At 41.5% G+C, this 24,736-nt stretch overlaps 1 protein-coding gene across 9 annotated transcripts in view; it reads right to left on the bottom strand.

Annotated features, from left to right (window-relative positions):
* Positions 1 to 24,736, bottom strand: part of FNBP1 (formin binding protein 1) — a 154,189-nt gene that overhangs the window by 64,258 nt on the left and 65,195 nt on the right. For all 9 annotated transcript variants that reach the window (XM_054007528.1, XM_054007525.1, XM_054007522.1 and 6 more), the window contains exons 4-6: positions 23,042 to 23,189; positions 3,077 to 3,139; positions 2,041 to 2,145 (exon numbers count right to left, since the gene is read on the bottom strand). In XM_054007528.1, the coding sequence (XP_053863503.1) occupies positions 2,041 to 2,145; positions 3,077 to 3,139; positions 23,042 to 23,189 (316 nt within the window). The remainder of the gene's footprint in view (positions 1 to 2,040; positions 2,146 to 3,076; positions 3,140 to 23,041; positions 23,190 to 24,736) is intronic.

Genomic DNA, 24,736 nt, shown 5'->3' with positions numbered 1-24,736 from the left:
ACTAGATGATGTATAAACATACTATATCCTCCTGCATGTACAATTCTGAACTTGGCTAAGGGACGACTTCATGATTCAGGCCCTGATTGCAAAACACTGATATACATTTAAAGTTAAGCATCTATTTAAGTGCTTTGCTGAACAGGGGCCAACATGCAAAAGCCACAAATAATGTTACAACTTGATGGCAACTGTGATCCAGCAGCATGTTGCTAATCATTGGCATACCACACTGGATTCCAAATTTTACGTGGGCTTTAGACTAAATGCATTATAATGTACTCTATGGGCTAATAACCCTGATGTTACAGACAGGGTTGGCCCTAAATATTAGTCCAATTCTACTACCCCTACTCACCTAAGACATCCCATTGTCTCTAATATGGGTGAGTGTTGAAGGATCAGGCCCTATCTTAGTACACTGACAACAACAACCAAAGATATCATTTTAGAGCATTCATGTGGCTGATATCACAATGCTTCTCATTAAGCAAGCAAGGTAGGAAATATGGATAACTGCATTAGAACATCATGTATTAAACATCTTTAGTGCATTAAGATCATTGATGCATCTAAACAAAAAAAAAAAGAAGAAGAATTCCCTACATTGGATGGCACTAATAAACCAGAAAAAGCCCCCCCCACCTCCCAATAATACATACTATGAGGCATCTATCTGGATGAAGTGGTGCTAACCAGTGTCAAGTCTAAAAGGTACTGTACATGCCATCGGTGCCAAGCAAGACCTATAAGGGTACTTTACAATATGAAAACCTTTTCTGCTACACAGTAAGTCTGTGTGTATCATGACTAACCACCCTGTCTTTCCTGGGATGCAGGCATGCACTAACACTGCACTGTAACCAGTGGGATGTTAGGACATCTCTGCTACAATCAGCAGCATGGAAAGCAGAGAGTCGTGTTCTACCTGGATCACACAGCGACAGTCAACATGTGATTGTCGTCGGCACCAGTTGTCCTTGGAAAATCACTATAACTCTGATTCTGCCACCCTTGTTCATGGTGAGTAGAAAGGATAGCAGAATTGGGCCTTTAATTGTGGATTTCAATGGGCCCACGTGCAGAGTAAGGCACAGAATTTGCCTCTTAATTAACAGTGTGCTTTAACAGCCATTCTGCTGATTATTTCTATTTTAAAAAGGGGGAAAGTCCACAGTTATACTGGTTTGCATTTGAACAAATCATTTAGGGGACCTGAAAAATATTCTGGACCCTGACCCTTTGATGCTTACAGTACCGTGCTTTCAATCCCAAGCACTAGCAGAGTTTGCACATGCACTTGCCATTGGGAAATCCTCAACACTCAGCCTCTATGGATTAGATTATTTTTGATGGGCAGCTAAGATTAGCACACCAAGTATCGCCTCCACCATTAGTCCATGTCAATTTTCAGGGTAGGACTTGTGCCTTTGCAGGTGTTCATAGCAGACCTATCACAATGGGATAGCCATCCTTGGCTTTGCTGCTGCAATATCAATATTTAATAATAGTGAAGTCCAAATCTTCCTCTATCTAGTTGTCCTAGAGGTGGAAGCCCAGGTGAGCTACACTGCTGACTGGGAGTTATGAGTTTCTGAGTGGAGCCCAGATCCTGGGCTGTTAGCCAGTGAGGACTGATTTTGAGTTGGGGCAAGATCCTCATCGGATATAAACTGAGTTACCCCATTGACTTTAATGGAGCTGTGCCCATTACATTAGCTGGGAATGGAGCCCTCACTTTTTTGGGCAAATGGAGGTGTCCCACTACGGAGAATCCCTTGTTTAGGCCAAGCTATGGATGGACAGTTAAGATGACAAGGTGTCAAGACAAGTAATATCTTTATTGAACCAACGTCTGTTGGTGAGCAAGACAAGCTTTCGAACCTTGTTTCTCCAACATCCTGGGACCGACATGGCTACAACAACATTGCATACAGTTAAGATGGTCAATTCCGGAGGACGTGTGTTATCAGTGGGACTGAAGGAGCGACCATTCTAACACATGTATTTCCAAATGGAGTGCCTTGCCACCTGGCTTACCTTTTCAACATCTGCTTTCGTAACGTTGATGTCAGCATCCATTTTCTCAAAATACTGCTGTGCTCTATCGGCTTCCTTGCAATCACGTTCAAACCGCCTTTTACTCTGAAAGGGAAAAATGAGCCCATCAGATACTGGAGAGAAACCAGATTTGAAATTCAACCTAGTAAGCAACACTCGCGAACTTCATTTTCTGAAATCGAGGTAAAGAGTTTTGGAGAACAGCTCATTTACATCTGCATAAATTTCCACGCTGAACTGCAAAAGCGTCAAAGTGATTGGAAAGAAAAATCTTTGCGCTGATCTTCAGACAGATTGGCTCTGATGGTAAAGCCAGTCTTGATGTCCCATTAGTCTCTGAGCCTCTTTCCATATTCCCCCTACACATGGAACACCTTTCTGCTCTGATCTGCCAAATCACTATCCTCTCTGCATTTAAATCCCTCGCTTCTGTGAAGGCCACAATAAATGAGCCAATACTATCTTTGTTATTTTGTGTGTGTGCACATACTACTGAACCACTGAGGTGTGCACACGCATCGGGGGAGGGCTAGCTCAGTGGGTTGAGCATTGGCCTGCTAAACCCAGGGTTGTGAGTTCAATCCCAGAAGGGACCACTTAGGGATCTGGGGCAAAATCAGTACTTGGTCCTGCTAGTGAAGGCAGGGGGCTGGACTCAATGACCTTTCAGCTCTCTGAGAGAGGTATATCTCCAGATATAAGCATAAGCTGAGTATCCATGGGTAACGCTCACCTTTTCTTACACAGTCCCCTCCTGACAGTTTCTCACCTTCCCTCATTGTGTCACATCTATTACTGAGGTCCAGATTCTGATATATGGATGGCACTTAAAGGGCACTATTTTATAACTTTCAGTATCCTTTAGAGACAAGTTTTCAAATCATGTTCTTTTGGATTTCAGATGCTCTCCTCAAACCATATCATAATCTCTTTTTAAACACAATGTTTAGAAATATTCCTATGAAGACATTGTCAATATAGCTATAACATCACTTCTGAAGATGTTTCTACTTACTGCTTCAAGCTGTTTCCAGGAAGTTTCAATGTATTGTTGTGCCTTTCTGCCATCATGAAAGTGCTGTTGAAAAAAAGCCAAAATATTATAAACAAAAGAATCAACAAACAATTAATTTAGAGGAGATATAGAAAAACAAAACAAAAATCTTGCATCTATTCTGGGACTCTACCAAGCCATACAGGTGTACGATAGCTATTTTAATCTCTCAGCAGGCCACAGATTTACATCGGCAACAATTAAAGAGGTTTTGTAGACAAGGTATAATTAATCCCTTTAGCAATTCCACCTCGCATTGTTCACTGTAACCCTTAATTATTGGTTTCCCATGCAACCATCCCCACGCTACTCCCATCTGAACAAGATCTCTTTAAATACCAATTGAACACTGTCTCTGAATTAAAATTTTTCTCCATGTGACACTTGCCCAGCCATCTTCATGATACAGAATCATCCTCCTTGATTGGCACATTCTAGCATTGATACTGGTCCTTCATTAACTGATTTTCATTCACACACAATATGAGCATGTTCTTCTTTCCCCCTGTTACAGGCTTACGTGTGTGGGACCAGCTGTCCTCTTTTATTCTGTTTTGAAATGTGTCAATTACTTTGGATTCCTGCAGAAACCTTATTTTTCATATATTTTCTTGTCTACATTAAGTTGCTATAGAAATTTTGACAAGTGAAATGTCTATTAAACAACCTATTAAGCAACATACCTTGTTAAAAACAAAATTAATCTCCTTACAGGAATAGTAGAGTGTAAAGTTGTATTCTTCATATCATACTATAGTCTTATTAAGAGATGCTTGCTTGAAATTCTCCTTAATTAGAGTCAATTTTAAACAACAGCTCTTAGCACTTATAGACTGCTCTTTATTGGAGGCTCTAATGTGCTTGACAAAAATGGGCATATCCTCTTTTTACACATGAGGAAAGTGAAGCACATGGAAGTTAAGTGGCTTGCTCAGAGACACACACAGATTCAGTGGCACAGCTGTAAATAGAATAGAAGAATCCTGATTTGCAGTCCCCTGCTCAACCACTATCACACACTGCCTCCTGGAATAGCCCCTTGACAAAAATATAATCCAACAATAATCCACTAACAGGCACAGACATGCCTTTACGTTGCATCATTATTTCCATATGGGAATTAAGATTTTATATTAATTAAAAGTCAGACACAATTTTACAAGGAAATCTCAGCGAGAACAGGCCTGATCCTGGCAGGTGCTTCGCATTTCCCAACATGAGCTTCAGCGAAAGTTGTGGGCGCTCAGCACCGTGCCGGGTCAGGCCTTATACCTATTTTATGCAAAATGACAACACACACAGTTACGTTAGAAAGGATGAAACCTCATGCTTCACTGTCAGAGCCAGCCACTAATTGATGGGGTTAGGAAGAAACTTCCCCTCTAAACAGATTAATCCACAAGTGGCCACTACAGGGTTTCCTGCACCTTCTTCTGAAGCAGTTGGTCCTGGCCACTGTCAGAGACAGGATACTGGATTCTACTGATCACTGGCTTGATTCAATATGGCACTTCCTTTGTGCCTTTCTGATGCCACCAAACAATATGGCCATTTCCCATATGGGGTTTAAAATAAGACCCCCAAAGACCTTTATCATCATTCTCACCGAACACCTAATAGTATCTAATTGCCACAAACTCATGTTAACTTTCAGGTGAGGGAAAGAATAAAGACCAGTCTGAGGATTCTAAATACCACAATGTATAATCCCAAATCTCTCCTTTGGCCTGGGTGCTCATCTGCAGCTAAACAAAGCAGTGCTGGACATCATTTATCTTTAACCTCGAATTTTATTAGTAGAGAGGGAAAAAAGGGAGACCCAATGTCAGTAATACTTTTAATTATGTAACAATGTCCAAGTCAGACTGTCACAGTCCCACCTATAGAGAACACTTGAATGTGGAGCAGCCAAACCATAAAAGGCAATGCAGCTGAAAACCTGGCAATGCTACAGCTCTGAAGAACACATCCTTTTCCATTAGCTCTAATACTTGTACTATTCTGACCTTTACCCACCACATTTCAGTTCTGTGAAAAATACACTCACCGCAGTATGACATTACAAAAACATGTCACCGTAAATTCCCTGCTCGAGAAAAAAAAACAACTCCTCCAAACTGATTTAAAGTTCCTTACCTAGAATCAGATTCACTCTAACTCATCCTCTGATGCTCCCTTTAACGTCTCAGGCTGCTAATGAGGCAAGATACAGTTTTCTCCCTAATATGGACTTTGAAATGCTCCTACTTTTAACTTAATTTCATAGGTCTGTTCTCCTGAACTCTACTTAAGAAACAACAGCAATTTAACTCAAGTTCCTTTTAATTTTCTTTCTGAGCAATATATCTCTGACAAAAAGACATGGGGAATATTATCTCACTTACACTGAGGCTGCAAACAACATTGATTTCCTTTCTTCACACTGCATTTCCTGCCTGTAACTATCCTTCGTAAATGCTTACTGGGTTCCTTGTCTTCTCTACTTGCAGATTTGCTGCCATGTATGAAGGGAGAGGATTCCTGCTCAAAGTCCTTAGTGTTACTGGTTAGTGTTTCATAAATACAAATAGGGAATGGATAGACAGATTAGACAGACAGACAGATGAATTAGGATTTAACAGAACATAATTTAGTGGCTAGAGATAATTCTGCAGTCAAAGCAAAACAAGAAGATAAGAATGAACATGAGATCTCCTATTTTCCACATCTGGCATCACTGGAATCAACAAAAATGTTTTAAATTTGTACGATCTGTAAATGTTATTTTCAGGTTGATGTTCTCTACAAAACAGAACTCTACAAATTGCTGAAACTGTACAAGACGGAAACAGCTAATCATGATCTGAACAAACAGCGGTCTCTTCAGATGCTACTACATTTTAAAAGAAGCTCATTTTATAGGAATGGAGCAATGAGACCATGAAAAGGGTCTTATCCTACAAAGTTAAAGTTTGAATATTTTCTGTATTTCACTGTACAATTGTGTCATCTCTATTTCAAATTCTGCATCTTGGTATTTTTCTTACAGCTACTCTCTATATGAGTTTGTAAACAAAACCCACAAATTGATTAGAGCATAAGCTTTCGTGGACTACAGCCCACTACAGCTGTAGTCCACGAAAGCTTATGCTCTAATCAATTTGTTAGTCTCTAAGGTGCCACAAGTACTCCTGTTCTTTTTGCGGATACCGACTAACACGGCTGCTACTCTGAAAACTAAACAAAACCAGTTTGTCTTGTAGCATTTATGTCTTTCTCATCAGAGGTATGCCTGAATGGAGTGATAACTGAAAGACAAGATGGGTGAGGTACTATCTTTTATTGGGCCAATTTCTGTTGGTGAGAGAGACAAGCTTTCGAGCTTACACAGAGCTCTTCAGATCTAGAAAATGAACTCAGCCCTGGTCTAGATTACAAACTTATGTCACTAGAACTATGTCACTCAGAGGTGTGGAAAATCCACTCCCCTGAGCAACACAGTTACGTTGATCTAACTTCCGGTGGTTAGTGACCGTGCTAAGTGGACAGGGAGGCTTCTCATATTTCAAGGGACATTCAAGGTGACGTGGCCCGCTAACACTCCTCCAGTCATAGGGAGGAAAGGGGAAGTGGACGCAGATGGGAGGGGCGGTTGCTAGTGGGTTACAGGTTGTTGTAATAAACCATAAATCCAGTGTCTCTGTTCAGTCCATGATTTTTAGTGTCTAGCAAAGTTATGAATTTAAGCTCCCAGGCTCGTCTTTTGAAAGTGTTCTGCAGGTTCAATTTGAGGGTGAGGTTTGATGGGTCAGATATCGCATGATCGCTTTGTGAAGTGTTCACCCACAAGTGATATGGTATTTCTGTCTATCATTTTCCTGTGTGAGTTCATTTGAGAGCATGGTGATTGTCTGGCTTCACCTACATAGTTGCTATGGGGACAACAATCTAAACAATCTGTTCAAACCTTGTGTTTAGCAGTGACACTGAGTTAGGCCATGTCTACACTACCACTTATGTTAGCAAAACGTATGTCACCCAGGAGTGTGAAAAAGCACCTCCTGGAGCGACATAAGTTTCACCGGCATAAGTGGTAGTGTGAACAACACTGTGTCAGTAGGAGAGCTTCTCCTGCCGACATAGCTCCCACTGCTCATTGAGGGTGGTTTAATTATGTCGACGGGAGGAGCGGCTACACGAGAGATCTTATAGCTGCGCAACTGCATCAGTACAGCTATGACACTGTAAGGTCTCTAGTTGTGACATAGCCTTAGTTTCCCAGATCTGAAGAAGAGCTCTGTGTAAGCTTGAAAGTTTGTGTCTCTCACCAACAGAAGTTGGTCCAATAAAAGATAGTACCTCACCCACCTTGTCTTGCTAATATTCTGGGAGCAACATAGCTATAACAACACTGCATGTAGTGATAAGTGTAAGATATACTAATAGAGTGAATGATAATACATAGCACTTTTCATCCACAAATCTCAACGCACTTTACAGAGGTGGTGAAGTATTAAAATCATTCCCATTTTACAGATGGGGAAACTGAGGCACTGAGCAATTAAGTGATTTGCCCAATGTCACACAGGAAGTCTGTGGCAGAGCCCAGAACAGAACACAGGTCTCCTGAGCCGCATTCATGTTTTCCATCCACTGCATTACCCTGGCTTCTGCAAATTCTTTTCCTTAACATTATTTTGTAGTCTTTCTATAAAAGAACGTACATTTCTTGTTCAATTTCTGGATTTCGAGTTTAAGAAAAAAAAATAGATTTTAAGACCAGTTTTCCATTCATGAAGTTTCAGGGAACATGCTCTAATATATACATAGCGAGAATGTTTTTAACCAAATCTGATGTTCCCATTAATTAGCTATTCTATCTTTTGCACATACAGCACATGTGAAAATGACAAATAATTCAGGAAACCATGTGGAACATCAGCACTTCTAATTATTCACACAAATTTATGCAGTTGAGTCACAGCAATGTGCTTATTTAAGCAGCTGATAAATAAGGACTATGGCATTCCTTTCCCAGTGGGAATGCTCCAACCCTGACTTGACCAAGCTATTTATTTTAAAAATGGAGAGTCAGATTACAGGCAGGATGCAGTTACTGGCATGCAATGCATTCAGACATGTGCAGTGGAGTGGGCTGCTGTCTCTGTGCTTCTATTTCCTCTGGACTGTTTCTCTGTCTATACCAACATAACCACACAACCCTAGCTGACACAGTTTCTCTTTCTATACCAACTCGACCACACAACCTACTTGTCATCTCCCACTCCACACTGGAGCCCCTTTGGGGTATCATCAAACTACAATCCATGCTCCATGGGGATCCCATCCTGAAAGAAATCTTTCCTGAACCACCTCTTCCAGCCTTCAAACAACCCCCCAACCTCTCCAAGCTCATCATCAGATGCAAGTTCCCCACAGATCAGGACACAGCAACTCAAAGCAGCACCAGACCCTGCCAGAACAACAGATGCAAACCTGCAGACATATCTTCAATGCTGCAATGAACAATACCTCCCCTCCACCCTCCCAACACACCTTTCAAGATACACATGCCGGTGCACCAAATGCCCAATAACAACGACATGGCTGAAACCAGACAATCACTACACTCTTGAATGAACTCACACAGGAAAACAATAAAAGACAAAAACACCCCATCATCTGTAGGTGAACACTTTTCACAAAGCGATCACTCTACAGCTGACCTATCAGTCCTCCTCTTCAAAGGAAACCCGCACAACACTTTCAAAAGACGAGCCTGGCCGCTTAAATTCATAACTTTGCTAGACACTGAAAATCATGGACTGAATAGAGATACTGGATTTATGGATTCATACAATGATCTTACCCCATTAACAATGCCCCCGCCCCAGCTACTTCCCTCTCCTTTCCTACCTGTGATTGGAAGGGTATTAACAGGCCACTTCACCTGGAATGGTCCCTTGAAATATGTTTTAACTACTTATGCTAAACAATCTGCTCCACCTTGTGTTCCGCTGACACACTCTGAGGCCAGGTCTACACAGGAGCGGCGCCAGGGTTTTTGGCGCCCTAAGCGGGGGTCCTTCCGTGCTCCCAGTCGTCATCGGCAATTCTGCGGCGGGGGAGTCCTTCCGCGCTCCCGGTCTTAGGGGCACTTCGGCGGCGGGTCCCGGAGCAAGTGAAGGACCCGCCGCAGAATTGCCGCCGAAGACCGGGAGCGCGGAAGGACCCCCCCACCGCCAAAATGCCGCCCCCCCCAAATCCTGGTGCCCTCGCCTAAATGGAAGCGCCGGCCCTGGGTCTACACTACAAACTTACACCAGTATAACTATGGTGCCATAGGGTGTGAAAAATCCACATCCCTGAGCTACACAGTTATAAGCACCTAACGCCCCACCCCCATTCCAGTGTAGACAGTGCTATGCCAACGTGAGGGCTTCTCCCCGTCAACCTAATTAATCCACCTCCGGGAAAGGGGGTAGCTTGTTGATGGGAGAAGCTCTCCCATCGTCATAGTAGCATCTTCACTGAAGCGCTGCAGCTACGCCACTGCAGCATTTTAAGCATAGGCCTGCCCTGAGTGAGTTTCCCAGACCTAAGAAAAGCCCCGAGTAAGCTCGAAAGCTTGTCTCTCTCACCAACAGAAGTTGGTACTAAAAAAAATATTACCTTTCCCACCTTGTCTCTGTAATATCCTGGGACCGACAGGGCTACTACAACACTGCATGTATACGAACACAAAGCATACATGAAAGAGTAGCACCCAAAACGAGACCATTTAGAGACACTGCAGAACTAAGCAAATCAATGCAATGAACTTTGGAGAAAAATCCTAAAGAGAAAATTTAATACAGAGAAAACTTAAAAAGAAATGTTGCCCTTCTGATGATATTGACTATACTAGGATATGCTGCAGAATTTTCAGATGCTTTGGGTTCTGTCTTGCAACTTTTACTCACATGACAAATCAACATGCAGTAACGTTGCAGTTAGGCGTTTATATCACAGTAAGGTGAATGTTTCCTTCGTAAGTCTCCCCAAACCACTTTTTAATCTCCACTAAAAGGTCTAGATATTCTGGTAACAACTTTGCCAGCCTTGAGATTTTTCTGAAAAAATATTTTTTCCAAGGCATCTGACCTACAGATAAGTTGAACGGCTTAACAACTCCGGGCAAAACACATCCACAGCCTTCATGACCACCACCATTCACACCAAGCGACGTGGGTGTAAAAGGCTCCCAGATCAGAGCAGGAGCATTTTATTCCCATCTTGTACTAGCATAAATGAGTGTGCAAGGTGCAGGCCAATGGGGAATCAGACCTATCACCACCTGATGGCCTGTGTGAATGGAGTTGGGGCCTGATTCAACTACTTTTGAAGCCACTGGGAAAATTTCCTTTGACTTCAATGGGAGGTGTGCAATGGTGTGCGCTCACCTCTCACGAGTGCCCCCAGTCAAGTGTGCACGTACCTGCAGTTTTTCTCAATTTCCTCTGCTCATGGTGCCACCTGTTGCCCGCTGCACATATCAAGCAGGTCTCTGGTGACTCAGCCCTCCAGCCACGTCACACAATGTTCATGTGCAAAACGGAACAAAACAAACCCCTTCTGGGGTATACTGTCCAATCGGACCTATCTTGAAGTCCTCAGTAATGTCCTGCAGCCCTCCCTGAGCTCAGTACTTTCACTGTCCAATAGGGCCCATCACGGTACCCCTCCATTGGCAAAGTCTCTATAGCTCAATCTCAGGCTGACCAACAGGGTGTCTCTCAGTACCCTACTAAGCCAGGTTGCATGCAAAGGTTCCTGCTCTGGGATGGAGTAGCACCACTAGGGCTTCCTACCTGGAGACTCTTCACCTGCCTGCCTCTCCAGCTGGGTCAGTCTCGGTTCAGCCCCCTTCCAAGGGGTGGGGGATAACAGTTCCAAGTACAATCCCTTCCCTGGGCCTGTCTAAACTCCCTTCTCCCCTGTGACTTGCAATACACTGGAGTATTGACTTCAAGAAAAAAAAATTACCATGATCAACAAATACATATCCCTGTAGCTGCAACATTTATTCCCCCTAAGAAAAAATGTTTAGATATTAAACTAATCGTGTATTTGATCATGGCGGAAAAGTAAAGAAATGGCTATTCCTGAAAAGCAAAGTAAGATTGGCCTTTATATAGTATTATAAACACAAAACTACATTCAGAGAACATTAAGGTTGCAAAGTCAAGAACTTGAAAGTGAGGGAATGTCAAATTTAATGTTGCCAGCGCAACCTTAATTTGCCCCTTTGTCTATAGGCCTTATCACTCACTTAATGAGCAGCTATTTACTATTTTGTTTTCTCTTCATTGTTCAATGTCTGGCCTCATGCCTTATTTACTGCACACTATTTAAACACTGCTCTGAAGACAGAATTATTAATGGTCTCATGGGCTTTTCTATGCCATTCATCACTATAGTTTCTGAGTACTTCACAAACAATATTATTTGCACAACACCCTTGTGAGTTGAGAGGGATATTATTATCCCCATATTGCAGATGGGGAAGTGAGGCACAGAGAAATTAAAATAAAAAGTTTCCACTAATATTGGGTGACCAATCTGAGACACCTAGAACCTGATTTCTCAGAGCACTTAACATTATATACATCTCCTATGTTCAAAGCTCAGCCCCCATTGACTTCAGTTACAGCTGTGAGTGTGCAGCAGTTCTGTAAATCAGACCCCAGGTAGGACAGAGAAATATGAGGACTACTGAAATGATCTTACCGCAGATCAGTGAGTAAACGATAGTGCATCGCATTTCTCACCTACAGGTCTTCACGTACAAGGTGAGGAGCATTACCCTCATTTTACAGATAAGGGAACTGAGACGCAGAGCGGTAAAGTGACTTGCACGAGGTCACCCAGCAGGTAGTCTACTGCCTGCTTTGTTCTCTAAGCAGGCAGAACACCATCCTTTAATTATTGTCCTGTTCTCTGAGGGCAAAATGCATTCATATGCAGAGGGACTACAGAACCCTACGCAGTACGTAAGCCCCCAAAGTAGGGCGTGGGTTGGCTCTCTGCACAGGGGAAATTTTACCTATAATGCAGAAGATGGGAACAGAAGAGTGTAATATTCTCATACATCTGTATCCAAAAAAAGAGATGGATCTGGTTGGTCTGGTATTAGACTTACTGGCCTTGACAGTGCCCCTTTAAGGAATTTGTTTGTAATAATCTGAAACCTGAGTCCTTAAGACTCTATTCCAACTTTCTTAAACTTAGACATACATAACTGGGGATTGAAAAATAAGGGGAAAAAAAACTTGGATTTAAGCTTGCTGAAAGATCACCCCAATAAACATCAAATTGTTTGCCCCTTTGGACTTCGGGTATTGTTGCTCTCTGTTCATGCGAGAAGGACCAGGGAAGTGGAAGGGTGAAGAAATAAGCCCTCTGACAGCTGCCCATACTCAGAAGGGCATGTGCTGCACTGAATTCTTCTCAAAGAACATCCAAATCATGGGCTTGAGCCTGCTCCAGTTAGAGTATTTCCATTTGGAATCAGGCCCTTTCCTATTGCACACGAGCTACTGGGCTATGGATTACAGTACTCTATTTTAATTCCTGTGTAAAATATAATGGCTATTTGGGGGGGGGGGGGGGGGGGGCACATCACTTTATATGGGATTCTACCATAAAGGACAAAGACTTTCCATCAGTACACAGGAACTTTCACATCACCCTGAATGGATGAGGATTCCAAATACGTATTGCCAAAGCTCCCTCCCTCTCTTTCTTTAAAACAACTTCACCTTTCACAGGAGTTTTCCATAATTAATGGCCACACTCAGATCGATTGTTCTGTATTATTATTAATTTTTTGTATTGTGCTTACCGCTACCTTTAGGACTCTAAGCACTTCGGTGATGAGAGCTGTTATTTGTTTGGCAGAGTTCACCCAAAGTATAGCACTGTGCACACACTTAAAGGACAATACAAATAATAAGCACCATGACAAGCTTTTTTCTGATGGACCAGGGCTATTGACTAACAAATTCAGTTGCTTAGACTTTTAAATATATGGGAAAAGTGCACCAAATCCTAAATGGATACCCTTTGGGTTTTGTATAAATATGAATACATTTTTTTAAAATAACTATGTTTTAACTAGAAGAGGAAATCAATTTAATTTTTGAAAGGTATGCTATCAACTTGTATTCTTTTTTTTACATTTAAATTGAATCCTAGGGTAAATGAGCTATTTTAAGCACCATGCTCACTGGTGATGTATCTGACATGGGGTGAAATCCTGGTCCAATGAAAGTCAATGACAAAACTTCCATTGACTTCTGTGGGGTCAAAAAGTGTAGAACAATCGTTCTCAAACATTTTTCATTTGTGGACCCCTTTGGAAATTCAAATGGAGGTGCAGGCCCCTTTGGAAATCTACTGTCTGTAACCAGTACACCCTCGCTAGAACGCCCTTCAGAATAATGAACCTTTGGATATAATGAACCCGGTCCCGGCATCCCACCTCCAGGCCCAGAGCTGGAGGAGCTGTCAGTACCCACCACAGCCCCCGGCTTGGAGGAGCTGTCAGCACCTGCTGCAGCGGATCTCTTCTGCTATGACGACCCCAAATGGCTTGGATCCCAAGGGGTTCGTTACAGCGAGGGTGTACTGTATACAGTTGAATTCTGTTCAGTCAGTTTTCAGTTTAAGGCTATGTCTACGCTACCATTTATGTCAGCAAAACATATGTCGCTCAGGGGTGTGACTATTCCACCCGAGTGACATAAATTATGCCGGCATAAGCACTATTGTGCATAGCGCTACGTCAGCGGAAGAGCTTCTCCCACCGACACAGCTACCACTACTCATTGGGAGTGGATTAATTATGTCAATGGGAGTGCTCTCTCCCATTGGCGTACAGCAGCTATACTAGAGATCTTACACCGCTGCATGTTCTCTAGTGTAGACATAGCCTAAGTCTTTCGCGAACCCCTTAGACAGAACACCAGTATCAGCCTATCTGCACTACAGCTCTCAGCATTGTTAACATAAATGCAGCTGAATTGGGGTCAATGATGGTGGGAGATTTTTGAAAAACTTCCCTAGTGTAGACAAGACATTATTCTTTCCAGCAGGGCTGCGATTGCTGGCAGCAGAGCTTGGCATATGCCATCTCAGTGTCTCTCACTTAGCCTCTCTCTGCCCCTTTGAGGGTGGAAACAAAATGTATTCCAAATTCTCCTTTGGAGAATAACGACATTGTGTGACTGTACTGAGGGAGCCACGGAGGTTTGTGTGTGATTTTAATTTAAAGGATTCCCTGAGACACACACAGGACATAAGCGAGAACAGAACAGAGCTATCTGCGCAGTATTAAAAATTGATCATGTGAAACATTTTACTTAGGAAAGGTTGTGACGAAACAGCCTTATTTGTCTTGCAGAAACAAACAATGATTGTCCCCAGAGGTTGAGTTTCAGCTGTGTCTCACTCTGTTCTATTTACATTGCAAGTACATGGAGAAGTAATATTGCAAAGCAGCACGATTATCTTCAATTAATTTACATACAGATGTTTCAGCAAAAAGTGTTGTGTGCATGGACATTTCAAAATAGATTGAGCACAAGGGTTTTTCCATTTTCTATCTGACCCCTTTACATAGTCTAAATACATTAGGATCTAGTAGAATACATTTAAACCCGCTGCTTTTTTCTTCTCTGCTTTTCATTATCACTCCAAAGGGCATAATATAAGACTGGCACCACAGTGGCTAATATCAAAGAAGCTCTGTCAATTTAACAATTAACCTTTCTATCTAAAAATTCTCCCCAATATCGTTACAAGTTACTCTTAAAATTATTATAGCTGGAAGAGATTAGAGACAGTAATAATTTTTCTCTGTTTACCCACTTTATTTAATTTGTGCATATGGCAGCACTTTGTATATAGGCAGTTGCAGTTTCTCCCATATAGGAAATATACTGGATCAGATGTGTGATCTATTTAGTCCAGTACTCTGTTTTTGACACTGGCCAGCAAGAGGATTCTCAGAGTGAGAAGATGGGATTTGCCTTACCAAGTGGGGGAGTTGCCTTACCAAGTGGGGGGGTCAGTGCTAACAAGACAATTCAATTAAAGTGGAAGTGGAAGTGGGCTAGTCTCAACAGTAAGGCAACTCCCATCTTTTTGTGTACTGTGCATATATACCTGCCTACTGTATTTTCCACTCCATGCATCTGATGAAGTGGGTTTTAGCCCACAAAAGCTTATGCCCAAATAAATTTGTCAGTCTCTAAGGTGCCACAAGTACTCCTCGTTGTTTTAGGAGGTGACAGAAGTTGCCTTCCTTCTCAATCAGTTAACCTCAGAGGCAGGAAATGCTGTCTCTTGAAAAGAAATCTTTGCTTCTAAGAACTGGTCTTGAGGTTCTCTCTCTCTTGTTTGTAACAACAGTCATGTAAGCAAAGTTTAGTACTGTGAACAGTGTCATGAAATACATGACTATCTTTCATGTGTGTGTTTATTTATTTGGTGTTTTTCAGATGTGTGATATAACCTTGGTCTTTTAGATAATCTTTAAATTGACTGTTGCTGTTTCTGATATCTAACCAATAACTAGGTCTATTTTAAAGGCACACTCTAAGAACAGCGAACCACAGGCAAAGTTAACTAAAATAATCATAATTTAGAAGTAATCCTGTCTTTCTCTGAAGCAGAACAGACTGAGGGAGTCATGATTACAGACCACAGAGTCTGAGAATCCATGGCCTTAAGGACAAAAGCAAGAAAGGTGACTGTACAAAAGGGGCAGAGAACTAGCTGCCCAGGGCTACTGATCTGTACCACTAGAGCCATTGCTAATGGACAGAGAGAAGACCTAAGAAAGCATTTGTGACAGTCATATTTATAGGACTATGGCATTTTATGCTACCTGCTAAATTTCTATAACTAAAATCCTACTAATTGCAAATTTCCTGTAATGTAAAGCAGAGCAATTTTCCCTAGGACATTCCTGTAACAGAAGGTGCATTGTGGTCCTGGTAGCATGAGAGCTGTTGCAGGAGGAGGAGGTGCAACAGTGAGTAGCTGTAGGGATCCCTGGAGCTTCACTAAGCCCCACAGGTTGGGAACTGTAGAGAAGCTTCATGCAAGTGGATGTGGCCAGAGGGCACTAGTGTCGATGGGGGCTTAGAAGTGACAGGAGGATGGGCAGGAGGTAGAAGAGATGGGAAGCTGCAGCACTTCAGTCTTGCAGTTTCAACAGAAGAACTCCATAGGAGCAAAGCTTCAGGGACCCCGGCGATGCGCTACTCCAGCGGCCCATTCTTCGATGGCTCTGCTGAACCATCTGGCCTTGGGGAAATAGGCCAGGTATCAAATCAGGGGAGTTGGGCATGGAATCTGCACGCTCAGAAATGGGTATTGCAGAGTATGTGGAGAATGTGCATCCTCACGCTCAAGTCCTTGATATGGGACTACTCATATACTTAAAAGTTAAGCACGAAGTGTTCTGCTGGATCAGAGCCAGAGTGCTCAGCACCTTGAATGATCCAGCGCACGATCAGGATTACACTGTATTGTACTGTTGCTCAAAAACGGCATTAACACTACCCCCAAAAAAAAAAAAAAAAAAAAAAAAAAAAAAAAAAAAAGATATTTTGGGCTTTAGAAACATTCCAACAACCCTGGAATAAATAATAGGTTAGCTACCCCTAGCTTTTCTGGCTCTCCATAAAACACCCTGCCATCTGGATCTTCTCATTGAACAAGTTCCATTTCTACTAATATTAAACAGAAAGATGCAATAATGGCAGGACTCTCCCCATAAAGCTGTCACATGACATCTGTGACAAATATGGCAATTCTTCACAAATCCTCCAGTCATTAAAAAAACAAACACACAACTAGATTTGCAAATTAAAACCTCAACTCAAACAATCTGCATTATTTTAAAAGAATTAATACTTTTAATCTGATCTTAGTGCACTTATGCATATAAAAGTATATGTATGTACGTGCATGTGTGTATTACTACGTATCATTTTCCATTTTAAAAAATACTCTAGCCCTAATTAAAAACACCTGCTTCTTCATGGTTACAGAAACCTAAACATGTTCATATATAGTCTGGCTGCGGCCCCAGCTAACCAACATATCCACCTGCAGTTCTGGTTCTACTACTGTATCATCTTTGTTCCTTCATTCACTTACATTAGAATAGATTTCACAAAGGTCCATTTCAGTGCTACTTTGGATAGATCACAAAGGGAATGCAATTGGATGAGACATGCATGGTGTGTATGCTCAACCTCTCCTCCCCTTAGGCCTCTCAGACTCAGCCTTCCTACACAATATTAAAAAGAAGTGCCACTGGCTAGAGAAGACATCCTGCTTCATTGCCATGGTGAGTTGCTGCTTTGAGAAACACTTCATTATTCATGCTATCTCTCAGAATAGGTTAACCATATTCGTACTTATTATAAGATGTACTATTTCCTGATCAGAAACCCTAATGCAATAAACGAATGGAGATCATTTTAAGGATTTCATAGCTCAACCTGCACAAACTTCAGAATAAAACTTTTTACATTGAAACTCACTCACAGTAAATGGATTTGCTGGGCATACAGCCAGAAAATGACCTTCACTAGGTTTTCCTCATTTGCAGAAATAGCCAAGGGGTATATAAAAAGTAACTCTCAATTCTGTCTAAATAGGTCTTCCTCTTTCAAACCATTAACCACAATAAGCATTTATCACCTCCCTAGCTTCAGCATTAAACAAGCTGCAGTTGCTAGTCAGTTGGAGGTTTTGCAATGTATTCATAGATATTTGCAGTGTGGATCTGGAAGTGTGACTTTCACAGTGGAAGATACTAGTTATCAACTATAGGCAGAGAGTAAAGAGAGGTTTGTTATCCAAATTATTACATTTTTACTAACTTTTCTACAGCTATCTGCCTCACTGATACTTCATCGCTTTCCAAATCTCAGCTTTCAGTTGAGACATAAAACGATAGCTCTGAGCACTTGTGGTCCTTAAAAATTCCCATGACACTTTTAGTAAGAGAAGGGATATTAACACCAATGTCCTAACCAAATTCTAAACCGGTTAACTACATTCTGCCTACCTAAATTAACCCTGTATTTTCCAATAGGATATGGTGTTCTTCCTCACTTCCTATCCTAAAACGTTGAGTATCCTTGCGTATCAAACTGCTGTCATGTTTTGCCCCAGAGCTGCCTGCATGTCACAACTGGTCGCATGATCTCTATATATAATTGTGTATGTCACTTTGTTAAGTTTGCAATAAGGTTTGGGAATCTTCACGAGGAAAAGAGGTAGATAAATAAATAGAATTTATTATCATGATCCTTAAAAATATCTTTTCTTTACTGCCCCTCTCTCTTAATTTCTTTCTCTGCTGTTACTTAACTTTCTAATAGTACTATTTAGTTTTGTAAAGCATTTGGGGCTGTATTTTGTATGAAAGACATGATGACTATAACATTGTATTATTGTATAATGTCTTCGTTAAGCTTGTTAGAATCTTCCATAGTTAACTGGATATTTTCATTACATTAACGAGTGACTCCTGTGCAGCTTTTACCTGGCAACATAAACTTTATTTTTTAATTTTGATAATTAAAAATGTGGATTGAAAACATGTGTCCATAAATCCTATAGAGGCATAATGTAGTGTGCAGGTCACAGAACTGGGACTCTAGAGATTGGGTATTCCCAGCTCTGCCATTTACCTGCTGGTGACCTTGGGCAAGTCACTTCATCCCTCTGTGCCTCTGTTTCCCCACCCACTCTTTGTCTTGGCTATTTAGACTGCAAGCTCTTTGGGACAGAGTGTCTCTATCTATGGGTCTGTACAGCCCCCAGCACAATGGTTGAGGCTTCTAGGCCCTTCCGTAACATAAATAACGCATGCGAATGTGCGAAAGCCAATAAGCACTCTATTAGTGACAGATTCTGCCACCCTTTTTCCTACTGAGTACTGCCTTATGCCATGAAAACTCCCATTGAAATTAGTACGACTGCTTGAAGAGTAAGGTACTATCCAGTGTGAATAAAGGGGACAGAATCCCTCAGAATGATTTACTCTTCTCCAGCACCAGTACCATGGAGTCCATCAGATGCAAACAAGTGAGTTTACTACCAAAAATAGACTCGAAGTGGAACGCATGATGTGACAAAATTAAAAGCACTACTTGACCTTTGCCGCCAGACATATTTATATTTCACAAAAATAATCTTTGCCTGATTTTTCTGACAGCTCCCTCGTGATCAGAAGGTCACGCGCCAAAGCATGTGATCTGTTCTATAAAAACATAAGGCAGCCAGGATTCTCACTGAGCTCCAAACCAGGCCAAGACAGAAGCAGCACAAAATACCTGCCTTTTCATCAATTAACTGCATGGCCACTGTCAGCCTCCAGACATATCTGCCATACTGGATCAAAAGCGTCTCCCATACTTTCACTAGTAGCAACTGTCCAATCTGCAATGTATTATCTATGCAGACATTAACTGTATCTTTCACAGCCAGAAGAGATGAGTGAAGCTCAAAAGCTAGTCCCTTCCACCAACAGAAGTTGGTCCAATAAAAGATATTACCTCACCTACCTCATCCTTCACAGCAGTCAAACAAACCCAGTAATACTTTTAAACACCACACAGGGTGAAATTCACCCAGCACAGAGCCCACACACTATGTAAGCCCTATGTTGTGTAGTTGGAGGTATAGGCCTCATGCTGGCCTTCTGGAGATGGGTGAAATTCACCGCTAGAAAGGGAGAACATAGTGAGTATGATTCACTATTGCTTTACTCCCATTTCATACTGGTGCAACCCATTTCAATTGATGGAGTTATCTCAACATGAAGTGGAGTGAAACACTGGTGAATCAAGCCACGGATGTTTAAAATGTTGAGTATCAATATTTTCTGAATAGGTCATAAAATTAACAATAAATATATCCAAAATTTAATACTAATAATCCCTTTTTATCTTCAAAGTACTTTACAAACATTAATTTCTATCCATCTAAGGTACTTATCTGTACCCCAATGCTCTATTATCTGAACACTTCATAATTTTTTTAAAATGTATTTATACTCAACACACACCTGTCAGGTAGGACAGTGATATTTTCTTTAGTTCGCAAATAGGAAAGTGAGGCACAGAGAGACCAAGGTCACCTAAGAGTCTGGGGCAGAGCAGGGACTTGAACCTATGTCTCCCGAACCCTAAGCTAGTGCCCGAACCATTGGACCATCCTTTGCGTCTCATAGCTTATAATTATAATAATTTATAGCACATGGTCTAATTATATATTTATACCAAACAGAGGTCAGAGCCCTCCCCAGAATATTTCCAGAAATCCTGAACCATTCATGAGTGTGTATCATAAATGTTTTTGCAAGAATATCAAATCTCTGTGATATTTATCACACCAACAGTTTTCCCCTCCTACAGAGCCCAGTGTGAGTGATGCATTATTTATGTTTTACAGCAAGAAACAGAGAGATGTACAACAGGTCTGAAAATAGCCTGAAGGGAAACAGCAGCTTGCTTTTCAATATTACTCATCAATATGAAAGCTACGCAAATCAGACAAGGACTCAACAGTTCAGGCATTCGACATTCATGAGACAAACACAAACCAGCAACGGTGGATCACAGTCTTCCATTGCTACCAGCAACAGCCAGTAAATGTTATTGTCACATACTGTCTGCTATGCCATCATTGCTATTAGCTACTGTCAATAGACCCAATAGGCTGTCTGAACTTGGCTTCCGCATTGGATCTCATTAGAATGACAAGAATGACTTACACTGTAAATGTGTGATGCATGAGTGAAAAGTATCTATTTCACTTTTACTACACATTAATACCAGTCACTTTATTCACAAGAAAAAGATACCAAATCCTACTTCCTTTTGCTATAAAACACCCACAGAAATGTGTTTTAATTGACACATGTTCCAGCTGTCTTGCCTTAATTAACTGACAGGATCTTTCTATTAAAAAAAAAAAAAAAAATCCCCTCAATTATGGGCTGAAACATTTGAAGTGACAGAAGAATACTAGATTAGCATGCTTCCTTCTTTGGCCTGATATGTTCTTTTCTTCCCGACAATCTGTCCATTCCCTCCGTTTGCTTTTTGCACCATCAATGATACACTCTATCATTCTGGCAGCAGGAAGTCCACCGCGAGCAAGTGTGAAATAATGCCACATGGATATGCTGGACGAACGGTGATGGAGGTGGTTGAGGGATCTTAGACCACATGTGGTCTATATAGAAAGTACCCTCCATGGGTATGTGTACACTGCAATTAAAAACAGTCGGCTGGCCAGTGCCAGCTGACTCGGGCTAATGGGCTTTTTATTTGAGGTGTAGGTGTTCAGACTCAGACTGGAGCCTGGGCTCTAGGATGGGAGGGAGGGTCCCAGAGATCAGGCTGCAGCATGAGCTCAAACATCTACACCACAGTTAAACAGCCCCGCAAGGGTGACCAGATGTCCCGATTTTATAGGGACAGTCCCGATGTTTGGGTCTTTTTCTTATATAGGCTCCTATTACCCCCCAGCCCCCGTCCCGATTTTTCACACTTGCTGTCTGGTCACCCTAAGCCCCGCAAGCCTGAGCCAGCTACAGGTGTTTAACTGCAGTGTAGATATACCCCACTCTATTAATACTAGTCAGGCATAGTGGCCTTAGAAGACTGTGACATTCTGCAAATTAAAGGCGTGCCAAGATATACGATCACAATAGGCAGACTTCTCATCCTTCTAGTACTGTACTAAGCAGATGATGCTTTTCAGGGCCACAACCAAGCAACGCACTTTCAGTGGGACTATCTGCAGGTGCTTAAGTGCTTTGGTGGATTGGGGGCCCCATTACTCAATAGGGTTGTCAGTTTTCGTTAGACATATTCCTTGAGGTTTCATCACATGATAATCTTTAATTAAAGATCAATCTTTAATTCTTGGAGACTCCAGGACAATCCTGGAAGGTTGGCAACCCTCACTCAGCACTTTTCAGGATGGACCCTAGTTTGCTAGCTATCTAGAGTTCTTTAAAAATGAAATCTTGGGGCCTGATTCTCCCCTGCTTTGCCCCTTGTGTAGATATTTACCTGTGCAAAGTGGGTGCAAACACTGCCATCTGGAGAACTATGATCTTGTAGCATTTTTTGCCCACTTTGCACAGTGGTGAACATCTACACAAGGGGTAAAAGAGGAGAGAACCTGGCCCTAGCTATCTGACTTTCTAAATTCCAGGCATTGCAGAAGAAAAGCAGCTATGGACACATACTGTATAAGGACCATGGATGCATAAGCTACTACCTGGAAACAGATACAAGCATACACCTTTGCTAATTTTAGCAGAATGGGAGTAAATCTGAGTCAAAAAACGGATTCCCCCCATCACAAAAATTTGCATAAAAAACTCCAAACACCTATTTTTTATTAACCACAATTTTAGACAAAGTTTTGTTAACCAGCTCTAGCAAGCGGTAAGGGATGGTGGTCCAGTCCACCGATCAAAATGCTTTCAGCTAGTCTCTGAGATGAAGCATTTCTGTTTATTGCATGCTAAACACTATACTATTGTACAAACCATGTTTTTTTGGCTGAAGATGCCTCAAGCACATACGAGTTTTATGACCTTATTTGGAGAACGTTCTCCTGCAGGCATTGCTGTCTGATGCTATAATGTTTGATTCAAACAGTTCAGTGATTTGGCCTGTGCATGTAACCCATTTTTTTTTTCTTCCTATGCTCAGTTCATTAGCAAACCTTGATTGTGTTTAGTAACTTTGTGATAACCTCCCATCAAAAGATTTATTTACCACTGAACTCTACTACCATTAATCATCTGCTTTAAATAGATAATTAATTGTGAACAAGTAAAAAGAAATCCATTACCGATTTCCTTTCCTGTTTCAGCTCTTGCACAAAGCGTGTTAACTCCGCAGTGATCTGAAAAGTCATGTTCTCTGAAATGACTTCATGCTGGCCGGCATAGTCATTCATTTCATTCAAGGTGGCTAGGAAGGATTTGCATGATGTGTACCTGCAAAGGACAAAAAATACACAATGCTTTTAGTCCATTTGTTTTCAGGAGCATACACTCTAAATGGAACTTGCATTCTTCCCAGCATTCAGTATTACTGCACAAGATGGGATCTTAGCACAAGTTCATTGACAGGAGTTTACTGAAAGGGAGCCTCATGCCATGCATTGGCAGTTCTGAGAACAGAACCATGACATAATAATAGTTTTACAGTGGTCTCTTATAAATACCAAAAGCATTTGGGCTTTACTTCTGGCTTCACTAACCATTAGGGCCCTGATCCTGCTGTTTGCTGCACTCGGGCGTAGCAGCACACCTATCTCAGTGAATTGGGACTCAGGACTGGGGCCTAAATTATTAACATTTGCCTAATGCGCTACATATATACTAGTAAATGAAAGGAAAAAATACTTTCTAAGCATTATTTAGATGTGGATCAATCAGAGTTTATCTAAAACCTCTTCAAGATGATGATCACTTTTTGCAAGGTGTTTGTCCTCAATACTTTGTGAGGTATTTCCCCAATCCCTGTATCTCTTTAGCAGCTTCTAGTGATTGCCACAACGTTTATTTTCCATGGGTGACAGAATCTATAACACTGCATTCCATGTATTATTAAAAAAGGAAAAAAATAAGCTTCCATGCATATGGTTCATTTCAGGAAGGCAGATTATACCATTGGCATGCACAGAACTGAGCCGGCAGAGCAGTATTTAATGCTCCCAGGACAGGCTGGAGTGCTGACCAATTGGAAGAGAGAGCAACTAAGGAGAGTTGCACTTCTAGATACTAGAATTATCCTATTAGCGTTAGATGCTTGTTGCAGCTTCCCGTGCTAGGAGCCCATAAATGATAGCAGTACTTAAAGGGACAAAGGTAACGGAAAGGGGTAGGAATAAAGGTGAGAGTAAAAGAGGGGGATGTGGGAAGTAAGTGAAGAGAGGCAACAGTGAGAGAGAGAGTGTGTGTTTCAGAGTAACAGCCGTGTTAGTCTGTATCCGCAAAAAGAAGAACAGTAGTACTTGTGGCACCTTAGAGACTAACAAATTTATTAGAGCATAAGCTTTCGTGGACTACAGCCCACTTCTTCGGATGCATATAGAATGGAACATATATTGAGGAGATATATATACTGGAACATATATTGAGGAGAGTGTGTGTGTGAGTGTGAGTGAGAGAGAGAGAGAAACGTAATGGGGAGCAAAAAAAAAAAAAAAAAAAAAAAGACTGAAAGAGAGGTAGCTACGCAAGGGGGGAAAAAACAGCAAGGGAGAGAGACCAAAAAGGTGTCCTTATTGAAATCAGCTACACTTATCATTCCTAGTCAAGCAGCATTGCATCCAGAAAAGCGGATTGCAGAAGCAGTAGGGGAGGGTCACAGCCCTGACTTATAGTTAGAAAACAACCATCAAACCAAATAATGACACATTCTCAGCTAGTGTAAATTGCTCTAGCAGCTGTTTTACGGCAGCTGAGGATCTGACCCAAAATCTAGATAAATCTAATTATATAAACTATTGAGTCCTCAACTGTATTCGCTGAAGTCA

The sequence above is a fragment of the Malaclemys terrapin genome, chromosome 17 (genome assembly GCF_027887155.1).
Source record: "Malaclemys terrapin pileata isolate rMalTer1 chromosome 17, rMalTer1.hap1, whole genome shotgun sequence".
Taxonomy (NCBI): Eukaryota; Metazoa; Chordata; order Testudines; family Emydidae; genus Malaclemys; species Malaclemys terrapin.
Note: the sequence above shows the minus strand (reverse complement) of the source record. Positions and strands in the feature narration are given on the sequence as shown.